The sequence below is a fragment of the Leucoraja erinacea genome, chromosome 2 (genome assembly GCF_028641065.1).
Source record: "Leucoraja erinacea ecotype New England chromosome 2, Leri_hhj_1, whole genome shotgun sequence".
NCBI classification, from domain to species: domain Eukaryota; kingdom Metazoa; phylum Chordata; class Chondrichthyes; order Rajiformes; family Rajidae; genus Leucoraja; species Leucoraja erinaceus.
In genome coordinates this window covers 113,919,512-113,944,849 of record NC_073378.1, presented here as the reverse complement: position 1 = coordinate 113,944,849, position 25,338 = coordinate 113,919,512, and the positions used below count along the sequence as shown (strand labels likewise).

General features: G+C 43.5%; 1 protein-coding gene across 10 annotated transcripts in view; it reads left to right on the top strand.

Annotated features, from left to right (window-relative positions):
• kmt2ca (lysine (K)-specific methyltransferase 2Ca) overlaps positions 1-25,338 on the top strand; it is a 342,802-nt gene that overhangs the window by 197,797 nt on the left and 119,667 nt on the right. For all 10 annotated transcript variants that reach the window (XM_055664102.1, XM_055664129.1, XM_055664136.1 and 7 more), the window contains 5 exons: positions 5,050-5,166; positions 13,240-13,341; positions 13,818-13,922; positions 15,120-15,301; positions 19,503-19,667. In XM_055664102.1, coding sequence (XP_055520077.1) covers positions 5,050-5,166; positions 13,240-13,341; positions 13,818-13,922; positions 15,120-15,301; positions 19,503-19,667 — 671 coding nt within the window. The remainder of the gene's footprint in view (positions 1-5,049; positions 5,167-13,239; positions 13,342-13,817; positions 13,923-15,119; positions 15,302-19,502; positions 19,668-25,338) is intronic.

Sequence of the window (25,338 nt, the reverse complement as noted above, 5' to 3'; positions counted from 1 at the left end):
AAGTACCCGACCCAGCCGAGACGCTTATGCAGGCCCGACTCGTCCGCCATGGTCAGACAACAGAGGAGGACTCGCCCTCTGCAAACCGACGACGTTGGAGGACCCGCCCGGCTTGCCCAACGCGCTCTAAATTGGCCCAGAGCCTCTGGCGTTGATGGGAACCTCTCTACTGAGAGCGAGGAGGGACCGAGAGCGAGGTGGATCGCCGCGAGTAATGGGGGGACCCGGCGGAGGGCTGCTGACAACAAAGGGGGCACCCTATGTGAGGGGGGCACCGAGGACAAAGGGGAGGACCCGGCATGGGGGGCTGCTAAAATCAAAGGAGACACCCGGTGTGGGGAATGAAGGGGGAACTGACTTTCGGGAAGGAGGGCCTGCTGCCGTCAAGTGCTGTGGCAGACAGTAGGTAGGACTGTTTGGTATGTTTGTAACTTTGGTGGTGCCAACACGTGGCAACACTCGTGTTCTGCCTAGGTTGTAAGCAAAACAAAGCCTCTCACCACCTAGCTACTCCGGGTACATGTGCCAATAAAGTACCATTCATTCATTCATTCAATCAATCATTCATTCATTCATTCATTCATTCATTCATTCATTCATTCATTCAATCATGCATTCATTCATTCATGTATTCATTAATCCAAACTGGTCGACATCATTAATATCTGGGACCAGAGTTCCAATGTTGCAGTGTATCCTTGCAAATGTTTACCTTTTCCAGAACAGTCTCTGTCCCCTCATATATTTTCATGCAATTTTTAATGAGCTGTTTTTAAATTCATTAGTTAGTGTCATTGCTGAGAAGCTGATCTAAATTAAGTTATCCAGATGTAACAAGAGAGGCTTGTTCAATTTCTGCCATGATATCCAGATCTGTTTCAGCTAGAATTGAGCTTAAATGTTCGAAGAATTAAAAAAAGGGAACCAATTAATTAAGCTGTTTTGACATTCAGCCCCATTCACCAGTAGCCAGGAGTCTGTTAAATCACATAGGACAAGTTCTGAACAAAAGGATGTAATTTTATTTGTTGCACATTTTTCGTTATTCACATGGTTAATCGCTGCATTCAATATCGTTGTCTGGTTAGCAAAATGTTCACTCTTGTTGAGAGATGGTGAAAAATAGAAGGAATTGACTGCAGTAATTATACTCATCCCACTGATATATCATTAAATTAAAAAAACGGCTTCTCTTTGCCAGTGCTAGTCACTGATCTTGTCAGGTTATTACAGAAGATGTACGGGCTGAATCCAGTCAAGTGTCTTCTGTGCCAGAATGAGCAAAAAAAGTTGTTTTGCTCTCCCAATTCACAATGGATTGTTTTTTGTCTATTCAGCCCACATATATCTGATAATGCTTCTGACATAGACTGCTAATTCATACTGATGAAATGGGGCTTCCCTGTTGCCATTGCCTGATGCCTAAATGTAATTTAACGTATCCTATTATGGTTGTGAATATTAAATTCTCAGGTCTTGAGGTCATATATTTTCAGTATGTTTCTCTAAAAAACCTCCGCATCCATTTTAGGTGCATGTGTGATTCTGTCACTAAAGTTGCCAAACAGGATCCAACCCTGAATTTCATAGCTTCCAGTGTTCTTTGAATTTTCCATCGTGTCCTTAATGGCTTAACATATATTTTACTTGGGGAAGGATGAACATACTGTATTTGGCAAGAATACAGGGAATTACTTCCAGTGTTAGAATTAGAATACAAAGAGATTGTCTTTATTTCTTATATTATGGTTAATGGGGGAGTGGAAGTCTAGAAGTAAAGGGATCCTTCTCAGATTGACCAGATTTTTATTAACAGGGTACCTCAGGGGTTCGTGCTTGGAACAGAGCTCTGCGCAATCTATATCAAAGATTTAGCTGAGGGGTCTAAATGTCAGATTTCGTTTGATGATGTTGCACAACTAGGTGGGATGGTGAGTGTGCAGAACATACAGAGGATTCAACAGGATGTAGACAAACTACATGAATGGGCTAGAGCACAAATTGCAAATGACATGAAAAAACGGAAGGGTAATTTACTTTTGTGAGCAGTAGAGTACCCTTTTCAAAGGGTAATGTTGATATTCAAAGGGAATTGAGTGTCCTTGTGTACATGGAAAGCCAACAAGATATTAGGAAGGCAAATGACATGTTGGATACTATGGCAGGATTTGCATATAGGATTAAAGTCTTCCTGCAATTATATGAGACCTTGGTGAGGCCACCCCCGTTAACTTTTTCTAAACACGGATATAACTTTCCATAGAGGGAATGCAGTGAATGATCAATTTGATTAATTGATTTTGGGGATGATAGGTTTGCAATATGAAGAGGGATGGAATAAATGTGGCTTGTATACTCTGGATTTACATCAGTTAAATTAATTGGCTGAGGAGTTTGCCGGGATGAATTGAGATCCGGAAATTACAGAATAAAAACTGAGGACTGAAACGAGAGAAAGACTTCCTCACATAGAGGCCAGTGAATCTTTGCTTTTCTCTAGTCCAAAGTACGTAGTGGTTCTGACATTGAATTTGTTCTAATCAGAGATCAACAGATTTCTGTAGATTAGGGAATCGAGGGATTAAGAGGATAATTAAGGGAATCAAGGAAATGGGCATGGAAGTAGAACTATGATCTTAATGAATTATGAAACAAGCTCAAATGGCGAAATAGCCTCGCCTTCATATTCTTACATCAGGCGTAATTCATCCACAAATATGAAACAAAGATTATGATGAATTGTTCTTCATTCTAATGATGTGCAATTCATATTATTGGTTTTCAAGCTTACACCACTTTGATTTGATTTTTAAGTTCGTATTGTTTTATATGGCAACAAATGATTTGTTGCCCGATAAAAGAACTGTGAATGCAGTCAAGTTCCATGGGAAATATGGTATTAGATTTTGAACCTGAAAAGTTCATATTTTGATTACTCTTGTTTTGATCTGCTGAATAGATCATTAAAAGGTCATTTCTATAGTTTCTACATTCTGTCGTTTTCATTATTGCATTTTCATCTTTGAGACTGATTATAGCTCCTCAGCTTGAATCTTCAACCTCAGCTGACATCTGTGCAGCACTAAGGGTGTACAGAATTGCCAGCATCCAAATTAGATGTTAACTTGTAAGGGCAGATCATAATTGTTTATTTATTCTTGAATGTAGTCAAGTAGTAAAGACACATTTTGTCTGTTTCTTGGACCACTAAAGTTACATGTTGACTGTGCTTTCATATTGCTATTATGAAGGAAATTATAAGATTTTGACCCACTCGTGAACAACAGTAGACAATAGACAATAGGTGCAGGAGTAGGCCATTCGGCCCTTCGAGCCATTCAATGTGATCATGGCTGATCATCCCCAATCAGTACCCCGTTCCTGCCTTCTCCCCATATCCCCTGACTCCACTATTTTTAAGAGCCCCATCCTCTCTCACTCACCAATAGCCGTCAACTGCACAGGGGCTGCTCATTTCACCTTATGCACCCTCCCTCATTTTTAAACTTTAAAAATGCAATTACACTTGCTAGCTAGCAGAGCTCACAGGATAAAACTCTACCGAATATGTAAAGGTTTTACTGCTAGACTGTCGTTTTTTTTCGAGCAGTATGATTACACACACACACACACACACACACACACACACACACACACACACACACACAGCCAAGGGGGACCCGTTGGGTTCCCATCCCCTCAACGCACGGGGGTGGGGGAGACAGGGGAGGGGGGAGGAAGAGAAAGGCTGGGGAGAGAGGGAGGGGAGGGGGGGGGGAGAGGAGGGGGGGAGATAGGGACGGGGGGACAGAGTGGGGGAAGGGGGGGGTTAGAAGAGAGGCCCCGGGGGGGGGGGGGGGAGAGAGACCGGGGGGGAGAGGCTAGAGGGGTGGGAAAGAGAGCCCGGGGGGGGGGGGGGGGGAGAGGGGGGGGGGGGGGGGGGGGGTGGGGGTTAGTGAGCCCCTGGGGGGTGGGAAAAGCCCGGGGGGGAGGAGAGGGAGCCTGGGAGGGGAGAAAGAGCCGGGGGGTAAGGGAGAGAGAGCCGGGTGGGGGGGGGGGGGGGGGAGAGAGCCCGGGGGGGGAAGAGAAGAGGCGACCAAGGAGCCAAGAGAAAACCCGGGAGGGGGGGGGGGGGGGGGGGGGGGAGAGAGAGCCCGGGAAGGAATGAGAAGAGGCGACCGAGGAGCCAAGAGAAAACCCGGGATTTCCCGAGCCGAGGCGCGAGCGTACAGCACTCGTGACCTTGGGAGCTGCAGTGCAGAGCCATTTGCTCGTTCTTTCTGTGTCTTTGGAAGAACCAGGGGGGAAGAAAGGGAAGGGGGGTTGACGTCACCCACTGTGTGTGTAACATAGGGCAGCAGGCCACGAGGAGCAGAACCATTGTGATGTCATCAGCGAGACCGTCTCGTTTATTTTCCAAGTTATTTGAAATTTGAGCATTTTCATAAATAACTCGAAAAATAATGCGTTAAATTTTCAGATAAGGCCATTTTTGACATTACGGCATAAATATCTATCGGAATATGTAAACATTTCACCGTTAACGTGTCTTGTTTTCGAGGAGACGTGAAATGCACACAAACGTCGCACAAATACACACATATCCAAGATCGGAGTTTTATAAGTATAGAGAAGACAAGACAAAGTAGATTTTCAATGTACTGAGGGGTGGCAGAGGGGTAGAGTTGCTGCCTTACCCTGCCAGAGACCCAGGTTTGATCCTGACTATGGGTGCTGTCTGTTCCAGGTTTGTACGTTCTCCCTGTGACCGAATGGGTTTTCTCTGGGAGCTCCGGTTTCCTCCCACATTCCAAAGACGTACAGGTTTGTAGGTCAATTGGCTTCCGTAAAAATTGTAGATTGCCCCTAGTGTGTAGGATAATGCTTGTGCACGGGGTAATCGCTGGTCGGCATGGCAATGGTGGCCTGAAGGGTCTGTTTCTGCGCTGTGTCTCTAAACTAAACTAAACTAAACTAATATTTGTCCTGTAAAGTATTGCAGGTGCATTGTATTCCGAACAGGACTTTCTGAAATGTTATTTTCCGTAGGGCCGTGGTGCTGGTTTTCCTGGTAAAAAGAGGCCACGTGGTGGAGGACATCCTGGTCGAGGAGTTAGAGGCAGGTCCAAAATGAAAAATGGGATTGGTGCGGTTATAACACCAGGAGTAAGTACTTGTTATTTGTATTTGAATTTAAATACGATTTTATATTATATATATTGACTTTCCAAATAGTCTGACAGTTGCTAATAATCTGGTGTAATCAGTTGGTCGCCAAATTGAACATAAAATCCTCTATTTGAAATGTGTTTTATGTGATACTCGACCAAGTGCAGACTGTTAGGGCTGCTCCCCCAACGCAAGATTCCACCACTCACCCGTTCCCCCAACGCAAGCCTTTCCCCCAACGCAATATTGCACCACTCATACATAGCCCCCAACTGCGCGGGCGCAGCTCATTTCTCCTCATCCCCCAGCACTTCCTCATCTTCCTCTTCACCCTCCCTCTTCAATCCCTAGAGAGGGAGGGGTGGTAGACAGGGAAGGGTGGTAGAGATGGCGGGGTGGGTGAGTGATGGAGGGGGGGTAGAGAGGGAGAGGGGTGGTAGAGAGGGAGAGGTAGAGGGGTGGGGGTAGAGAGGGAGTGGGAAGGGGGTAGAGACGGAGATAGAGAGGAATAGAGGGGGATAGGGTAGAGAGGGAGAGTGAGGGGAGTATAGAGGGAGGGGAAGGGGGGTAGAGAGGGAGAGATGCCGAGAGAGATGGGGTGGAGGGAGGGAGGGGTGTAGAGTTTTGGGGGAGGGAGGGGGAGAGAGGGCAAGGGAGGGAGGGTAGAGAGGGGAGGGGGTTTAGAGAGGGAGGGCGTAGAGAGGGGGGGGGTAGAGAGGATGGGAGTGAGGGTAGATAGGTAGGGGGCATCTCCCTCCTCCACCCCTTCCCATCTCCCTCCTCCACCCCCTCCCCATCTCCCTCCTCCCCCCCTCCCTCCCCCCCCCCCCCCCCCCCCCCCCCCCCCCCACCTCCCTCTACCACCCCACTCCCCACCCCATCCGCCTCCTCCCCTCACTCCCATTCCCTGCCTCAGGACCTACCCAGGTCGTAGAGCAGCGCTAGGGCCTGGACCTCAGCCTGGTTCTCGTACTCAGCCGGGCCTTTGTTCCAGCGGCGGCTTTTGTTTTCAGCCCCGTACTCGGCTCTCATTCCAGCTTGAGCACCAGGCTCGGCTCCAGCCAGGGCCCGCGGTACCATCCTCGCCACCAGGTGTCGGGCGAGTGCGCTGTAGTGCCCCTCCCTCTCGGAATGTCCCGTCCTGCCTTGCATGTCCATTGTGATGTCGCTGGAGTGCCCCTCCCTCCCGGAGAATCCCATCCTGTCCTGCGAGTGCATTGTGACATCACTTGGGGTTGTTTTCCAAAATGGGTGTTTTTTCGGGCTTTTTAAAAAACTTTATATTATAAAGTGTGGAAATATAGGTGGGAATGCGATGGGAAGAAGTTTTATCGCCACAACGGGAAAAATGTGAGTCAGATGTGTGAAAATGGTAAGGCTGTGGCCTAGCGTATGGAAGAAAATAGGAAAATAGAATTTGGCACACACACACAGCCACAAACAAGACAAAGAGTTTTAGTAATAATATAGATATTGAATGTGTGTTCTATTGCACATTCTTTTTGCATCTTGACATCACGTCCAATTTGCTTGTTTTTTGTCTTATCTCATGCCTTTTGATCTGCTGAATATTTTCAGACTCCACGGACCAAAATGTCATTTCCCCAGCATGTTAATGTTTGTTAAAGACATTTTTAAATGAATATGTGTATTTTAACAATACTGGCACACAATAATGTGACAAAGGGGGTCAAATTTCAAATTCCTTCAAAATGTGCTTTACATTACATTATTAGAGAAAACGAAACAATTTCATCAATGTGATCTAAACAGTACATTACCTTATGGATTTGAGCTATATCGATGGCCGATGATTCGTCAGAAGGTTTGATTTGGGATGATTTTTTAGTAAGTAAAATGTCTCCATCACGGTCGTTGTGGAGCTTCCAGAAGTTGACATGAAGGAATGAAGTTCGCGACTTGGTCCGTACGAAAGGTAGACAAGAGAGAGAGTGTTGCCAAATTGAAGATTCACTCAGTTTCTTAGTTTTGATGACCAATTTATGTCCAAAAAAATATTGTTTATTGATTTTAAAAAGTCAGAAAATATATTATAACGTTGTGTAACAAGTTAACGTTGTGTTTTTAACACCACGATGTTTTTGATATATTACATTTCAATATAGGAAAAAATAATTAACTCGCCCAAAAGTCACGACTACCATAGAATACCTCGTTAGGATTTGTGAAAAGCAGTAGAAGTTTGGAGCCTCAGTGGTTTAAGTTGCAGAGTTACCAACCCCAATAACGGTCGTTGTGACAATGGACACCAAGCACAACGACCATTACCGGATATTTGCTAGGCGGAATACCAGACATGTTACAGTATTTTTCTCCTGGTATTGATGAAGATATTTCCCGAGATCATTATCAAAATGTATATGTATGAGGGGCCATTTGAAGTTTATTTATGAATTAAATATTCATGACTAAACGTGGCAGGAGTTTTTATGTCACATTTTTGGTATCCAAAATGGTGGTAAAACAATGAAAATTTGTCTGTCATGAAAAAAGTTTTTGACTTTCGGTCTTGAAGTTACCTTATTTATATCTGTTATTTATAAGGATTCACACGATGGGTAGATTTTTGTTAAGAACAGTGTATTGGTGTAAAAACCTGAATAATAATCTTGTTCCTCAAAATCTCTCCAGTATTGTAAAAATACTCATATATAACAAATGGGTGAATGGTTGCAAAGTAGGTCGCTTAGTTAAATTAACTACCGCGAGGTACCAACATAAAAAAATAGGCCATCAGTTGTTGTACCGATCATTACAGGTCATTTCTTGGCTATATAATTAAGCAAAGATTTGGGCCTAGAAACGTGACATGGAATGCAGATTTCAGCCTCTTGTTCCAACATAATCGACACTATCCTTTGTTGCCACGGATCCCTCTATTTGTGAATAATCATTGATAAATTCCATGACGAGATTCTCACTTGATTCTAGGGAAACCGTATGGGGTCATCTCTGTACCTTTTCAACCTTCCGACAGAGCTGACCAAGCTCCAGGCAGGGTGGCATCGAAGTGTGGGGGAGAAAGGAGGGGTATGTTTGGGATTTTGGGAGGGTAGAGGTTAGTTCGAGGTTACCCAAAATTGGAGGATTCATACAATTGGGTTGTAAGCTACCCAAACGGAATAGGAAGTGCTGTTCGTCCAGTTTGTTTGTGACCTCAGTCTGGCAATGGAGGAGGCCCAGGACAGAGAGGTTAGTGTGGGAATGTGAGAGGGAGTTCAAATTGTCAGCAACTGGGATCCCAAGTCAGCCACGTGGAACAGGTTGACTTTAATGGGCAAGTGGATTGTGTAATTACATTAACATCTGGGTACGCTCCAGTGCAGAGTTGCCATAAATCGGTGAGATTGCTTTTTCTACTCAAGATTGCATTGAAGACACCTGGTATCACTTGCTGCAATGGAGTAGGATGTTTTCCGTGGGAGTCTAGACAGACACATCGATGCCAAGGTTGTTGCTGGGAGAAGATTTAACATTCATCTGCCGATTTTGCCAGTGGAGTTGGAAGATTTTCAGTTGCTGTATTGTTGGTTCTACAACAGTGCCTCTATTATTTCCTATTAGGGTATATACAGCATGGAAACAAGCACTTTGGCTCAATGAGTCCATGCTGACCAAAGACCTTTCCTGAGCCAGTCGCATTTGCTTGCATTATCCCATATGCCTCTGGACCTTTTCTATCCATGAATCTGGCTAAATGTATTTTAAATCATGTAATTGTATCTGCCTTTACCACATTCTCTGGCAGCTCATTCCATATAACCACTACCCTCTGTGAGACAAAATTGCCCTTCAGGTTCCTTTAAAAAAAAATTCCTACCCAGAGGAGGAAAAAGACTGCAGTCATGCACCTTATCCATGCCCATCATGATTTTATAAACTTCCATAAGGTCACCCCTCAGCCTTCTTCACCCCTCAGCCTCCTTTCATCTTATCCAGTCGGTCCTTTTAACTCAAACCTTTCAGACCCGGCCAAATCCTTGTGAATTTTCTCTGTACCCTTTCGACTTAATCACATCCTTCCAAAAGGCGCAGAGAACGACACAGTAATCCAGGTGCAGTCTCACCGACGTCTTGTACAGCTATAACATGACGTCCCCCTCTGTACTCAGTGCACCCGCTGACAAATGCAAGTGTGTCAAACACCTTTACTGCCTGGCCCATCTTTTATGCTACTTTCAGGGGACTATGTACTTGTACCCATAAGAGTGTATAAGAAGGAATTGCAGAGGCTGGTTTAAACCGAAGATAGACACAAAAAGCTGAAGTAACTCAGCAGGACAGGCAGCATCTCTGGAGAGAAGGAATGGGTGACGTTTCGGGTCAAGACCCTTCTTCAGACTGGTTAGGGATAATGGAAACGAGAGATATAGGCAGTGATATGCAGAGATAAAAACAATGAATGAAAGATATGCAAAAAAGTAATGATAAAGGAAACAGGCCATTGTTAGCTGTTTGTAGGTTGAAAATGAGAAGCTGGTGCAACTTGGTGGGGGAGGGAAAGAGAGAGAGCGAGAGAATGCCGGGGCTACCTGAAGTGAGATAAATCAATATTTATACCACTGGGTTGCAAGATCAGCTGCCCAAGCGAAATACGAGATGCTATTGCTCCAATTTGCGTTTAGCCTCACTCTGACAATGGAGGAGCCTAGGATAGAAAGGTCTGTGTAGGAATTGGAAGGAGAATTAAAGTGTCCAGCAACTGGGAGATCAGGTAGGTTCAGGCGGGTTGAGCGAAGGTGTTCCGCAAAACAATCGCCCAGTCTGCGTTTGGTCTCGCCGATGTATACGAGTCTACATCTTGAAGAACGGATACTGTAAATGAGGTTGGAGGAGGTGCAGGTGAACCTCTGCCTCACCTGAAAGGACTGTCGGGGTCCCTGGACAGAGTCGAGGGAGGAGCTATAGAGACAGGCGTTGCATCTTCTGTAGTTACAGGGGAAGGTACCTGGGGAGGGGGTGGTTTTGGATGAGTTAACCAGGGAGTTGCGGAGGGAATGGTCCCTGCGGAAGGCGGAAAGGGGTGGAGATGGGAAAATGTGGCTAGTGGTGGGATCCCGTTGGAGGTAACATAATTTCGGAGGATTATGTGTTGTATGCGACGGCTGATGGGGTGGAAGGTAAGGACAAGGGGGACTCTGTCTCTGTTGTGACTGTGGGAGGGGGAGCTGCGGGGTACCGAGGAGACACGAATGAACGCTTCATTTATGATGGGAGAGGAGAACCCTCATTCCCTAAAGAATGAGGACATCTCGGATGTCCGAGTAGGGGACACCTAATCTTGGGCGCAGTTGCGGTGTGGACGGAGGAATTGGGAGTAGGGGATATAGTCTTTGCTGGAAGCAGGATGGGAAGAAGGGTAATCAAGATAGTTGTGGGAAGAAGTAGATTTGTAATAGACGCCAGTCAATAGTCGATTTCCTGTGATGGAAACTGTGAGATTTAGAAAGGGGAGGGAGGTGCCGGAGATGGTCCAAGTAAATCGGAGTGCTGACTGAAAATTGGTGGTGACGTTGATGAAGTCCATGAGTTCTGCATGGGTGCAGAAGGTAGCGCCGATGCAGTCATCAATGTAACGGAGATAGAGTTTGGGGATAGGGTCAGGGGTTGTTCAACGTATCCTACAAAGAGGACTTGGAGGAACTGGAAGAGTCAAAGTTGTTGAGGGTGAGGACCAGCTCCGCTAGGCGGAGTAGAATGTTAGTAGAGGGAAATTGGATGGTCCTGGGGCTGAGGGAGAAATGTTGGGCTTTAAGGCCTTCCTGGTGGGGGATGGTGGTGTAGAATGACTGAACATCTATAGTAAAGATGAGGGAGTGGGGACTGGAAAGTGGAAGTCTCTTTAATGACGAAGGGCATGTGAGGTATCTTGGACATAGGTCGGGAGCGATTGGACCGGGGGGGATAGGATGGAGTCAAGGTACGTGGAAATCATTTCCGTTGGACAGGAGCAGGCAGAAACAATGGGTCTGCCAGGGCAGTTGTGTTTGTGGATTTTGGGGAGTAGGTAAAACCGGGCCATGCGGGGCTGGGAAATGATAGGTTGAAGGCTGTAGAAGGCAGACAGCCAGAAGTACCCTCTTTGTTCTACATTGCTCCCCAAGGCCCATTCCTTCACTGTGTTTGTCCTGCCCTGGTTTAGCTTCCCAAAACACCTAATTTAGTGCTTTTCTTTGACTTAAATTCCATGTGCCATTCCTTTGCCCATTTTACCATTTAGTCTAGATCCTGTTGTAATCTAAGACAATCCTTTTCACTGTCTACCGCACCAACTTTGATGCCATCTGCAAATTTACTAAGCATGCCAGCAATGAACTCACCCAAATTGTTAACATGGATGACAAAGAACAGATGATGCAGCACTGAGGTAGCACACCAATGGTCCCAGTCCTCCAATCGGAAAAAACGAACTTTCACTACCACCTGCTCCCTCCTTCCGCCAAGACATTTTGTATTCAGTTGGCTAACTTGTGATTTAACTTTTGACCAGCAAATCATGCAGTCAATTCGTGTTTATTGTCATGCTTAAGTACAGTGAGATACAGTCCAATGAAAAATCTTGTTTGAAGCAATATTACAGGGAGATGGACTCGGGCAAACACCCAAAAAACAAATTGTATATGAGTTACACAAATTATATCTTTCAGTAATGTTGTGTATAAACGATGTGTATAAACGTCATCTTCCAATCTCTTGCCACTCTTTCATAAACAAACTCTCATTCTATATTTTCTACAAAGTGAATGAGATTACATTCTTCCACCGTCATGTTCCTGCCCATTCATTTCATACTGTCTGTATCCTCCCCCCCCAAATAAGTTTGCCCCTCCTCCCGAAACCTCTGCATTCTTCACTGCCCATAGTGCCACATAGCTTTGTATCATTAGCAAACAAGAATAAATTATATTAGATTTCATCATTCAAACCATTGTTATACATTGTGATTAGCCCAACACCAGTCCCTGCACTATTCCACTAGTTACAATCTCCCAAGCCAGTTAGTTAACTATGTCAGCTTCCATGAAGGTAGATTCAACAATGTTTATTTTTCTGCCATTTGTTCATCTCTGATATAATCTTTGCTGGTCAGTCTGTAAGGAGACGACATTAACATGATTTTTTTTCTTCTGTATCTATCAAAGATCTGCTAGTCTACTCTAACATTCGCTTGATCAATAACTCAATGTGCTTATTGTTGATCGAATTTGTCTGATTTGAAATATTTCATTGTGTTCACATGTAGGATGCATACTGTATGCCATTTTCTTCTTCACGGTTGTCAACTTCCACACAATAAAGCTAAACAAAGGCTTTCGGCCTTACCTTCATTCTGAAATCCAACCTGAATACAAATGCAATTAGACCTTTATGATCTTGCATTGCTGTTCTGGTATTGTATCTCCCATACAGAAATCATCAAGACATATTTGTACTGTCTGCCCTATCTCAATATGGCTACATAGAACGTGGGCTATTTGGATAGAATTCTTGCATTTCATGTTGTTATCTTAATCGATGTTGCTTTCTGACAGACTTTCTCAAAAGTAAGCTTAGCTGCGTCAAATATCACATTAAATGTTTTAATCTGTCAACCAGATCTCTTAGAATAAGAAACTCACTGAACTTTTAGAGTAATCAAAGTTCTTCAATGCTATCATTCTTTCTGGACTTGCCTAATATTTGATTTAATTTATTTTATTTATCTGCAAAAGAGTAATCTATTGCATTGAGGTGTGAGTTAATTGGTCAGAGTTCTGTACATCTCTGGTCCAATTTCAGTTATAAGGATCACCATGCATTGTCTTGTTGAGTAATTCAATGTTTTCTGCACATGTATTCTCCATGCTCTCAGTAAGAGGTAAAGAACTCTATATCTCGATTGAAAGTTTCTAGCTTTCAGTAATAGTAAAGTGCAGTAGCCAGATTAGAACAATCATCATTAGGTTTGGTCTCTGCCAGCTGACCTTCCAATTATATATATTTTTTAAAGAGTGCGAGACATGCATTGAGAGAAGGTGACTGATAAAAGTTGTGTATTTTTCATTATAGGCTGGGGCCACAGAAATGATGTATAATAAGGACGAAGATGAAAACGCTATGCACAACACAGTTGTTTTGTTTTCTACCAGTGATAAATTTACCTTAAAACAGGTAAGAGATATTTACTCCTCAGGAAACCTTCAGCATAGGAGAAAAACATTTGCCTTCAATAGTCTTACTAGAAAATCCCTGAAAGCTCAGCAGTATGGAAAAAAAACCAAGTCGTAGCCTGGTGGTGCCAGTTATTTCTTTGCAACCTATTTTACTCGATGAGGGCAAGAATCAGAATCAGAATCAGAATCTGCATTCTAATTAGATGAAGGATCAGATGTTGAACTGAGCTGTAGCTCAGAAGTGTAAATTAAATTTTAGTCCGAATATTTGTTTTGTGGAATTTAAAAACTGTGGAGAAACTGAGAATAAACATATTAACATAATTTTGTACATTTTACTCAAATTTGGCTTCCATATTTGCTTATATTCCTAATGTCTGTAATGCAAATTTGACCTGATGTTTTCCTCTCCGGAAACAAATATTTAAAATTAAAGCAAAAGACGAACAGTATTAATTTTTAATGTGATTTCAGGATATGTGTGTTGTTTGCGGGAGTTTTGGGAAAGGTCCAGAGGGACGATTGCTTGTTTGCTCTCAGTGTGGCCAGTGTTATCATCCCTATTGCGTCAGTATTAAGGTAAGAGATGATTATGTTTGTGTGGGATCTGAAGGACTATGGATAGACTTCAATATTTTCCATGATTATGTGGTGTTTAAGTTTGATCGCTGATAATTTTAATTGATGTTGCAAATTGATATAGTCTAAAATAAGGAACCAAGAAAAATTCTGAAATTTGCTCTTGGGAATAAAACATTTTGAACTGTTAGAGTAGGAGTGTCATTCAGTGTGCATGTTTTGCACACTGATATGTTAGGTTTACTAATAGGCTAAACTAACCATACTCATACTTGTGATGAAGAAACAAAGCACAATCTAAGTGCATAGTTTGTTTTGTCTTTCGCACCAATAACCTGATGCCCATAAAGTATTCAGACAAAATGGGATCATATTTGTTACCTGAAACTGACATTTTCATAAATCATTTTCTGAAGAGTTGGAAAAACAATTTCATCCATTCCTTTTTATAAAAGGTGCATCCCACATGTAATTTTCATCAGTGCTGTGCACAACTTAGTTCAGTAGAACAGTTTATTTTTGACTTTCTATCATACATTCAACAGCATACTGATGCACATTTGCTCTGTTTTTCTTTTCTCCTCCGCAGCTGATAGACTATTGCATGATACAGTTTTCAGATCATATCAACAAGAAAACTCTGATCTATTGCACTGCTCCCCTTCCTACTTTAGTTGATAACAATTGAACCCTTATACCTCAAAAATTGAACCTAGATTATTTTGCATTTTAAGTGGATTGGCTCACAAAAGACTGGAGCACATAAATGAACACATTACAAACACAGCACATTGTGTTCCTTACAATTCTCATACTTTCTTCCTCTTCATTTAATCAGTATGTTTGCAGTTATATCTGGTCTGTCTTCCAATCAAATAGGTCAGCTAATTAGCAACTCTAATTGCTAGTAAACTGAACAGTGTGTGAACATATTGAAAAATTTGTGGCGACCATATTGAGGCCGCGGCTAGTTCCCAGAATGCGGGAACTCCTTGCGACCATGAAGGAGACTCACCAGAGACCACCAGCGAACATGTGGCGAGCGCAGAGTCTCCTGCACCCGCCTAAAAAATCGCTTAAGTGGGACAGACCCTTAAGGGTGTTTAATATACTTGCAATGCCAGTTCAAAAAGTCAAATTTCTGATAAATGATATTGCACAATGGCAGATAATTCTTGAGATCTTTCTTCTGCACAGATCACTAAAGTAGTGCTGAGTAAAGGTTGGCGATGTCTAGAATGCACAGTGTGTGAATCCTGTGGAAAGGCCACCGATCCAGGTCGTTTGCTTCTCTGTGACGATTGTGATATCAGCTATCATACCTATTGCTTAGATCCACCTTTACAGACGGTTCCCAAAGGTGGCTGGAAATGCCGATGGTAAGTTATTTTATAAAAATTGTAAAAGTAAACTTGTGATCATTGCCTGTGTGCAGTATTTTGTCCGTATTAAATCAAAAGCTTATTTGGAAAGTATCCTTTGTATTCCTGCTGAGGCACTTTCAAAAGGGATGTGACTGAATAATAACACTCGGTAAGTTGCAGCACTGGGGCCTTGCTGGTTATCTTTTGCTTATAAAGGGTTTATTGTTTTACTCGGGAGTATTTTGTTTGTAACTAAATCACTCTTTTTAGTCAATGGAGAAATTAGTGTTATTTTATTGTCCGTTCAAAATGCAATTGTTATTCATTTGCTTCACTGCTTTTCAGCAGCTACAACTGCAGCAGTGAAGGCAAATGACTAAAGTGTTGTTCGTGCTGAGTTGTTTGCTTCTAATACTTAGTTGACTTTTTTTTAAAGGGAATGGTGCTGTAGAGTGCTTCTGAAATAAATTTAATAAGGGCAACATCTTGAGAAGTTTGACATTGGGGAAGAGGAATATGTGAAGTTGGCTGAAGAAGAGTCCCGACATGAAACATTATGTATCCATATTCTCCAGAGAAACTGTCTGACCTGCTGCATTACTCCAGTACTTTATCTTTTATTGTAAACCAGCATCTGCAGTCCCTTGTTTCTACATGTAAAGCTGCTGCTTTGGCACAATGGTGCTCTGATTTATTTGGAGTCTGTGACAGAGGGACATTGCATGTGAGATGGAACATTTTTGCTCTGCAAAATTGTGAACTGCATCGGGGAAATCATTCCAATTCTAAGCCAACATTAGGAGGTACAAATTTAGGCTGCTTTACTAAACTGCTCTCTGTAGAATACCATCCCCCAACAATAAAGGTCACAACGAGATCTTGTAAAATATGGACCATTTCTCAGATGTTAGAAGCCATCTTTCAGTAAGGGCAGGCATCAACGATGAAATTCACTGTCTTCAATATACTATGGCAATCTTTAGTCGATTGATGCAAAGAGAATTTTAAAATCAAGACCATAGTCTTGGCACAAACCCAGCAGTGATGCTCCTTATTTGCTTCTGAGATGACCCATGGCAGGCACTTCAAGGTAATGGAAAGGTATTGCAACACCAGCACTCAGGCCTGAGTTTCACTCAGTTGGCTCCATTGAGTAGACCATGCTGTTTGTTTGACCGGCACTAGACTCCAGAAATGGATGTTCACTTCTGAGCTCAGCCTTGAGAGAGCTTACCAGATGTTCCAAGGAAAAGATTATTGGATGTGCATTGAATTTCCCTACCAAATGTTGGGAATTTCTTTCCCATATCAGTTTAAGTGCAGAAGGGGTATTCTAAATGGCGCTGAGTCCTTGGAGTCGGTACATTGAGAGCACACAAAAGCCCAACATATATGGTGGGAAATGTGTACTATGTCACGAATTACCTGCCCCATTGCAGAGATGGGTGGGATGACAACAGTTGACAAAGTGTAGTTCAATGCATGGCATGATGGGATAGAACAACAAAGATTAAAAATGCATTAATGGGTAATTTTCTACCCAAGTGGACAGAAGTCCTTCCGTGAATACAGTTTTACATGGTCTGTTGCCAACGTCAAGCTAAGTTAAGGAACATTAAGAGCTATATAGGAACCATTGGGCAAAGGTCCCACAGTGAGAAATTCAAAACTTAGGATGCAAATTAAATAATAGAATACTTGAATTAGTCACTTTGTTGGTAAGAATTAAAATAAAAAAGTAATGTGTGATTAAAAACATAATGCAGGAGTGGGGACTTCAAATTCTTGAAGCATTGAGATCAGTCGTAAGGTAGAAGAATGTGTTAAAGCTAGTTGGGTTGCACCTCAACAGAAGTATTTCATATAGTTTGTTATTGTCATATGTGCCGAAGTACAGTGAAAAACTGTTTGCATGCTATACAGTCAAGGAAAATATTATACATGAATACAATCAAGCCGTCCACAGTGCACAGATAAAGGCCACAACATTCAGTGCCAGATATAACATTAAAGTTCGATAAATTATGATTAAAGATAGTTCAAAACTCTCCAATGAGGAGAACGGGAGGTCAGGACTGTACTCTAGCTGATGAATGGACTTTTCAGTTGCCTGATAACAGCTGCCTCCTTATTCTGGAGGTAAGCGTTTTCAAATTTCTGTACCTTTTGCCTGATAGAAGAGGGGAGAAGACTGGAGCATCAGTGTGGTGTAGATGGAGTCAATGGAAGGGAGGCTGGTTTGTGTAATCATCTGGGATAGGTCCACAACTCTGCAATTTCTTGCAGTCTTAGTTGGATCTGTTCCCAAACCAGGTTCAGTAAAATGCTTTCCATGGTGCATCTGTAGAAGTTGGTGTGCATTGTTAGGGGCATGCCAAACTTCCTAAGCCTTCTAAGGAAGTCGAGGCGTGGTGTGTTTTCTAGGCCATAGCTTCAATGTGGCTGATCCAGGACAAATTGCTGGTTATATTTATTCCTTGAGATGAAGCTTTCGACCATCTCTACTTTGGTACCATCAATGTTGACTGGGGTGTGCGTACTGCTTTGCTTCCTGAAGTCAATCACAATCTCCTTTGTCTTGCTGACATCGAGGGAGTGCTTGTTGTCTTAGCACCAACTTACAAGGTTCTCAATCTCCTTTCTGTTCTCTGCCCTATCATTATTCAGTATCAGGTCCACGACAATGGTGTTGTCTGCGAACTTGCAGATTGAGTTGGATTAGTATTTGGCTGTACAGTTGTGAGCATATAACAAGTATAGTGAGGGACTGAGAACTATCCTTGTAGGGCACCAGTGTTGAGAATTATTGTAGAGGATGATTTGTGGAATTAATGTTCTCTGTGTGGATGGGAGCAGTTAGATTGGAAGGCAGTGTGTCCAGAGTGCACAGATGAAAAGAGGGGTAACATAAAAGAGAGAATATTAGAATGATAGAATGAGATTAGGAATGTACTAGCAAGAGACTCATGGATTCTTACAGGCCCTTCTGCCAATGCCCATCATGTCAATGCCATTGTGCAGCATAATTTCTCATTAATTTGACTTTTTGAACTAGCATGCAAATACATTAATTTGTTGCAGTGTTTCAGAGGTGTACCCTCTTTGGTATTGTAATTTTATTCATTGTTCATACCTGACGTTTCATAGACATGCTTCCAGACATCATTATAGACACAAAAAGCTGGAGTAACTCAGCAGGACAGGCAGCATCTCTGGAGAGAAGGAATGGGTGACGTTTCGGGTTGAGACCCTTCTTCAGACTAGTTAGGGATAAGGGGAACGAGAGATATAGACGGTGATGTAGAGAGATAAAGAACAATGAATGAAAGATATGCAAAAAAGTAACGATGATAAAGGGAACAGGCCATTGGTAACTGTTTGTTGGGTGAAAACAAGAAGCTGTTGCGACTTGGGAGAAAGAGGGAATGCCGGGGTTACTTGAAGTTAGAGAAATCAATATTCATACCACTGGGCTGTAAGCTGCCCAAGCAAAATATGAGATGTTGTTCCTCCAATTTGCGTTTAGCCTCACTCTGACAATGAAGGGGACCTAGAACAGAAAGGTCTGTGTGGAAATGGGAAGGAGAATTAAAGTGTTTAGAAACCCAGGAGATCAGGTAGGTTTAGGTGGACTGAGCGAAGGTGTTCAGCGAAACGATCGCTAAAGGCCTGTCCCACTTACGTGTCCCTGGCACGCAAATTACACAACCTCGTCGTCACGTTGAGGCACACGGGCATCGTGTGGCCGCGCGGGGCCGGTCCCACTGAGAAACGCGGAGGGGTATGGAGTTGTGCGCGGTATCGCGCGGCGCTCTGAAATTTTGTAGCAAACGAAATCTTTGCCCGCCACCGGCCTGTCGCGTAACTGACGGCCAAAGTGGGACAGGCCCAAGACCTTGGCCCGACGTAACGCTGAGTTACTCCTGCATTTTGTGTCCATCTTCAAATGACATCACGCGCTCCAGACGGCTGTGCGGACGCATTAAGTCACGTGCGACCTTCGCTGGACCGTCGCGCCTCAATGCGATCACGAAGTCACGTAATTAGCTTGCCAAGGACACGTAAGTGGGATAGGGGCTTAAGTCTACCTCTGGTCTCGCCGATGTATTAGAATCCACATCTTCAACAACGGGTGCAGTCGATGATATTGGAGGAGGTGCATGATGTCTGAGGGCAAACCATGTTCTTCTGATGTAGTTTCCTTTTTGTTTCATAGGTGTGTTGCTTGCATACAGTGTGGGTCAACCTCACCTGGGTACAAGTGTGAATGGCAGAACAATTATACACAATGTGCTCCTTGTGCCAGCTTGACTGTCTGCCCAGTCTGCAATAAGAACTACAAGGAGGAGGAACTTATTATACAGTGCCGACAGTGTGACAGGTGGGTGCATTCAATTTATACATGACTTATATGAACTGTATGAAATAGAAATTCACTAATGAATTCTAATAGTTTGGCGGTCTCAAGAACGACAACTAGGTTTTGTAACTTATTCTATTCTGAAAATAGCTTCTTAGCTCACAGGCTCTTACAACACGTCTGGCCACATTGGTGGTCAGCACTGAACTGCCGCGCGAAAGCGATACAGCGCGAAAACCAGCAGCCCCTCCTGAGTCACATGACCACGGCTTCCAAACGCCGGGTTCGATACCTGCGTGCGCCAGCAGACGCCGTTGCATTCCCCCCCCCCCCCCCCCCCCCCCAGAATCCGCAATACAGAAATGCACATGTAACCGGACGGTTCGACCGGAATGCGTAGTCTGAGGTCGCGGGGCGAGCGTAACAGTAGGGGCCGGTGAAACAGAACCGGAGGGGCGCGACAAACGCGAACAAGGGACGGGCGTAACAGAGGGGACCGGTGAAACATAAACGGGGGTAACAGGTGCAGAGGGCGGCAAAACGGCCTGCGGACGTCCTCTGCGCCGTGGAGTGGGCACCGCCACCGGGCTATCCTCGTCGATGTGTGCTGGCTTAAGGCAGCTGATGTGACGGTCCATCGTGCTCTGCTGCGAGCTGCTGGCCAGCAGAATATCATCGAGGTAGATGAATATGAACGGCAAACCCCGACCGACCTGATCCATTAGCCTTTGGAACGCCTGAGCAGCATTCTTCAGGCCAAAAGGCGTTCTTAGCCATTTGAAAAGGCCGAAAGGGGTGATGGTGGCCGTCTTAGGGACGTCGTCGGGATGGACCGGAAATTGATTATACCCGCGAATGAGGTCGATCTTCGAGAAGAAGGTTGCGCCCTCCAGATGAGCAGAGAAATCCTGGATGTTCGGGACTGGGTACCGATCTGCCGTGGTTACGGCGTTAAGACGCCTGTAATCACCGCACGGTCTCCAACCCCCGGATGCTTTGGGTACCATGTGCAGCGTGGAAGCCCAAGGGCTATCCGACTGCCCGACAATCCCCATGTCTTCCATAAGCTGGAACTCGTCTCGTGCGATGCGCAGTTTATCGGGCGCGAGGCGGCGTGTGCGGGCGTGAACTGGTGGGCCCTCGGTGGGAATGTGGTGGACCACGCCATGACGGGGCGCGGCCCCGTCGAACCGGGGCGATGCAACCCTGGGAATTCGGTGAGCTGGGCTGCGAGAGGTTGCTGGATCTCAGCTACCACATCGAGTTGCTGTAGGGGTGTGGACGGATTATGCAGCTTGGCAGGGCACAGGTCCTACACTGGAACCATGCATCAGCCTCGCACATCGACTAGCAGGGAGAGCGCACGCAAGAAATCGGCCCCCAGGATCGGTTGGGCGACGTCAGCAACGGTGAACTTCCACCTATACGTGCAGGTCGAAATTTAAGTCCAGGGTCTGTGTACCGTAAGTGCGAATGTTGCTCCCGTTGACGGCTGATAGGACGGGTCCTACCTTACTGACGTGGGTATCTCGGGCGCTCGGCGGCAGGATGCTGGCTATGGCACCAGAGTCCACCAGGAAACCGTGGCCGGAGTGGCAATCACAGAAGTGGAGGCGTTCGTTTGGGCCGATCGCGTTTGCCTCTATGGACGATCAGCCGAGGCATTTCCCTGAAATGAACAGGGGCTTTGGCATCTTCGGGCTTCAGTGCCGTAGCGCTGATGATAGTAGCACCAACGTCGTCGGCTGTAGACCACTGGAAGCGGCGATGCTTTTTCGGCGCTGGGCTGGGCTTCCTCTTCCAATGTCGTCTCGGTTGCACCCGTGCCATGACAGGGGAGCGGGTGAAGGCACAGACTATAATTACAAAGATATAAACTATGCGTTATTAAATATAAATATAATTGAAAGGAAAGGAAACAACTACTGCTCTTATCATTGTGTTACTTGAGCAAACTATTTGAGCTAAGGAGAATGCATGAGTTGCTAAAAGTGTTATAGCGTACCAGACATGGCGTGATATAAAAGGGAAAGTATTAAAACCAAAATTTATTTTATAGTAGTGAATACTCCACTTGCTAGAAATCTGAAAAAAAGCAAAATGCTAGAAATACAATTGGTCGATTTCTTGTAAAAGGTTGGAAGAAGAAAGCAGGAACTAAAGAATAGTTAGCTTAACATCTGTTATTAAAGGCATTTTAGTTACAGGACAGTTAGAAATAAATCTGTCATAGTTCAAAATCAGATTTTTTTTTGTTCTTTTTAGGAATAATGTATATTGTGGAGAAAGTGATAAATAGATTTCTAGAAGGCATTTGGTAAGGTGCCACGTTTAAGGTTATTTAGGTTAGAGATACAGTGTGAAAACAGGCCTTTCACCCCATCAAGACCACACCCAGCAGCCATCACCTGTACACTGGTCCTACACACTAGGGACATTTTACAGATGCCAATTAACCTACAAACCTGCACTTCCTTGGAATATGTGAAAAAACCGGAGCACCCGGAGGAAACCCACAAGCCCACAGGGAGAATGTACAAACACCGTACAGCACCCGTCGTCAGGATTATACCTGGGTCTTTTGTGCTGAAAGTGGGATATCGTTGAACCAGTGTGAATGGGAGATCGATGATTTGCATGGATTCGGTGGGCCAAAGGGTCTGTTTCCATGCTGTATCCCTAAACTTAATAAAAAAGGTTGATGAACAAAAAGTGTTAACTGTTTCTCTCATCACGGAAGCTGTCTGACCTCCGGTGTATTTCCTTAATTTTTTTTTAATCCAGAGAAAGAAATTGAACGAACAGTTGAGACTCAATGATTGATATTAAATTGCATTGGATTTTAAAATAATAGGCCGATTAACCTGTAGTTCATCTTCTGGTTTTATTTATCTTTCCATTTCACTGCAGTGTAAGCAGGTGTCCATTATTTCTTAAATTGAGGTCACCAGTTTAATTGCAAGATCCACAAATATATATTTTTTCGCTATTCTATAAGCCTGACTGTTTTAGATTACAGCTGGTGCACTATTGCTCAGTGAATTCAGTGACATCTTAAAGATGCAACAGAAGGCAGACAAATAATATTTAACTGTTTAAACTCCATTAACCATTGATTCACAAGATGCATTACGGTTTGGACAATATCTTATGTGAACATAGTGGAGTTTTGCTTTTCACTATAATTTTCCAAATGCCATTTACCATCATCCAAGGTGAAGCTTAAATTGTTAATTTCTTGCTTCTGAATAAAGAAAGCAAATAGCATTCGATAAAGATGAGGTACTAGAAATGCTTAAGTCACCAAATTTGGATGGGGTAATTTTAGATTGTTTGGGGAAGTGGGGTGGAAGTTGCAGAAAGGCCTGGCATAATCAACCTTAAGGGTGGCACAATGTCACAGCTGGTGACACTTGCGGCCCCAATGCAGGGACAGTGCCGTAGGATTGGAAAATCTCAAAAGTAATTTAGAGTTGACTTGGAGAGTGGTTGCTTAAGGACATGCCACAAAATTGTAAATCAGTCAGTTTAATCTCAGTGAAATCATTTTGGGGAATTAGAGCAGTTTGTGTTGATGATGGGCAGTATTGATAATGAATTTGTTAAAACTTGTTAGTACAGCGGTGGTGGTGGTTAATTTACAGGACTTGTAATCCAGCGTCTTAATCAACATTTAAAGTTCAAATCCCACCATAGCAGCTGTGGAATTTAAACTCAGAAAATAATCTGGAATTTAAACATAAAGGACAGCTGGCCTTAATAATAGCAGCCATGAAAATACCAGATTGTTGCAAAAGCATTTCTGGTTCACTAATATCTATCAGAGGAGGATCCGTTTAGTATCTTGCTCTGGACCATGTAGTTGAACATTTTAGAAGAAAATAAAGGCCTCTGAAATGACTCTGTAGTCCATTCTGTTTTGGGCAATTGAAGATGGGGGTCAGCAATAAGTGCTAATGTTGCTAACAATGCACATATCCCAAAACAAGATTTTCTTAAAACAAAGCATGGCTTCCTAGTTTTTTGTTTTTTTTTGATCAGTTAACAAAGAAGGTTGTTGAAAGAAATGTAGTTGATTTAACTACATGATTTTTCAGAAAATGTTTGCTAAAGATCCACGCAAAGGGCTGGTTAACAACATTCAGAGCTGTGGAATTAAAAGATCACCAACAGCATTTATAGGAAATTTGCTTTTTTTAATCAAAAAAGGTAAATTATTGATTTTGAGATTGGAGGATGATAGACGGTCATGTACTTCAGCAGTTAGTAGTGAGAATTTTGCTATATTTGTTGACTGTAGGAAAATGCATATTGTTGAATTAGCAGACAGTTAAAGAATAGAGAAACTGGGTTGTTCCCCTTTAGAACAATGAAGAGGACGGGGAAATTGGATAGTAGTAGTAGAACATAACTCTCTGAGATAAGATCATTTCCAGTTACTTGATGGTTAAAAGATAAGGCTGTGTTTAAAATTCAGGGCAAAAGGTCCAAAGGAAAATGAGAACAAGTATGATTTGGATTTCAATTCCTGTAAGGGTGCTAGGATCAGAATCAATCAGAAGCTTCAAGAGAGAATTAGGAGGACATTAAAGAGAATAACATTTCCAGGCCTATAAGGATACAGCAGAATAAACTTAGAAACATAGAAAATAGGTGCAGGAGTAGGCCATTCGGCCCTTCGAGCCTGCACCGCCATTCAATATGATCATGGCTGATCATCCAACTCAGTATCCTGTACCTGCCTTCTCTCCATACGCCCTGATCCCTTTAGCTACAAGAGCCACATCTAACTCCCTCTTAAATATAGCCAATGAACTGGCCTCAACTACATTCTGTGGCAGAGAATTCCAGAGATTCACCACTCTCTGTGTGAAAAATGCTTTTCTCATCTCAGTCCTAAAAGATTTCCCCTTTTTCCTTAAACTGTGACCCCTTGTTCTGGATTTCCCCAACATCGGGAACAATCTTCCTGCATCTAGCCTGTCCAACCACTTAAGAATTTTGTAAGTTTCTATAAGATCCCCCCTCAATCTTCTAAATTCTAGCAAGTACAAGCCAAGTCTATCCAGTCTTTCTTCATATGAAAGTCCTGACATACCAGGAATCAGTCTGGTGAACCTTCTCTGTACTCCCTCTATGGCAAGAATGTCCTTCCTCAGATTAGGAGACCAAAACTGTACGCAATACTCCAGGTGTGGTCTCACCAAGACCCTGTACAACTGCAGTAGAACCTCCCTGCTCCTGTACTCAAATCCTTTTGCTATGAATGCTAACGGGATAAAGAAACTAATGGGATTGTTCTATAGACTCATAAAATTATGCAGCACGGAAACAGGGCCTTCGGCCCAACCCATCCATGCCGACCCATGTAAGTTAATCCTATTTGCCAGCATTTGCACTTATACCTCTAAAACATTCAGTCCATATACTCTAAGTCCATATACCTGTCCTCCAAAAAACGTTTCAATGTTATTGTATCTACCTCAACTGCTTCCTCTAGCAGCACGTTCTATTTACTCACCAACCTATGTGTGAAAAAAGTTGCCCCTCAGCTTAGATCTTTCCGCTTTCACCTTAAACCTATGCCCTCTAGTGCTTGATCCCCCTATAGTGGGGAAAAAACTCTGTGCAAACATCCTACCTGTTCTCTTCATGATTTTATGCATCTCTGTAAGATCACCCCTTTGCTCCT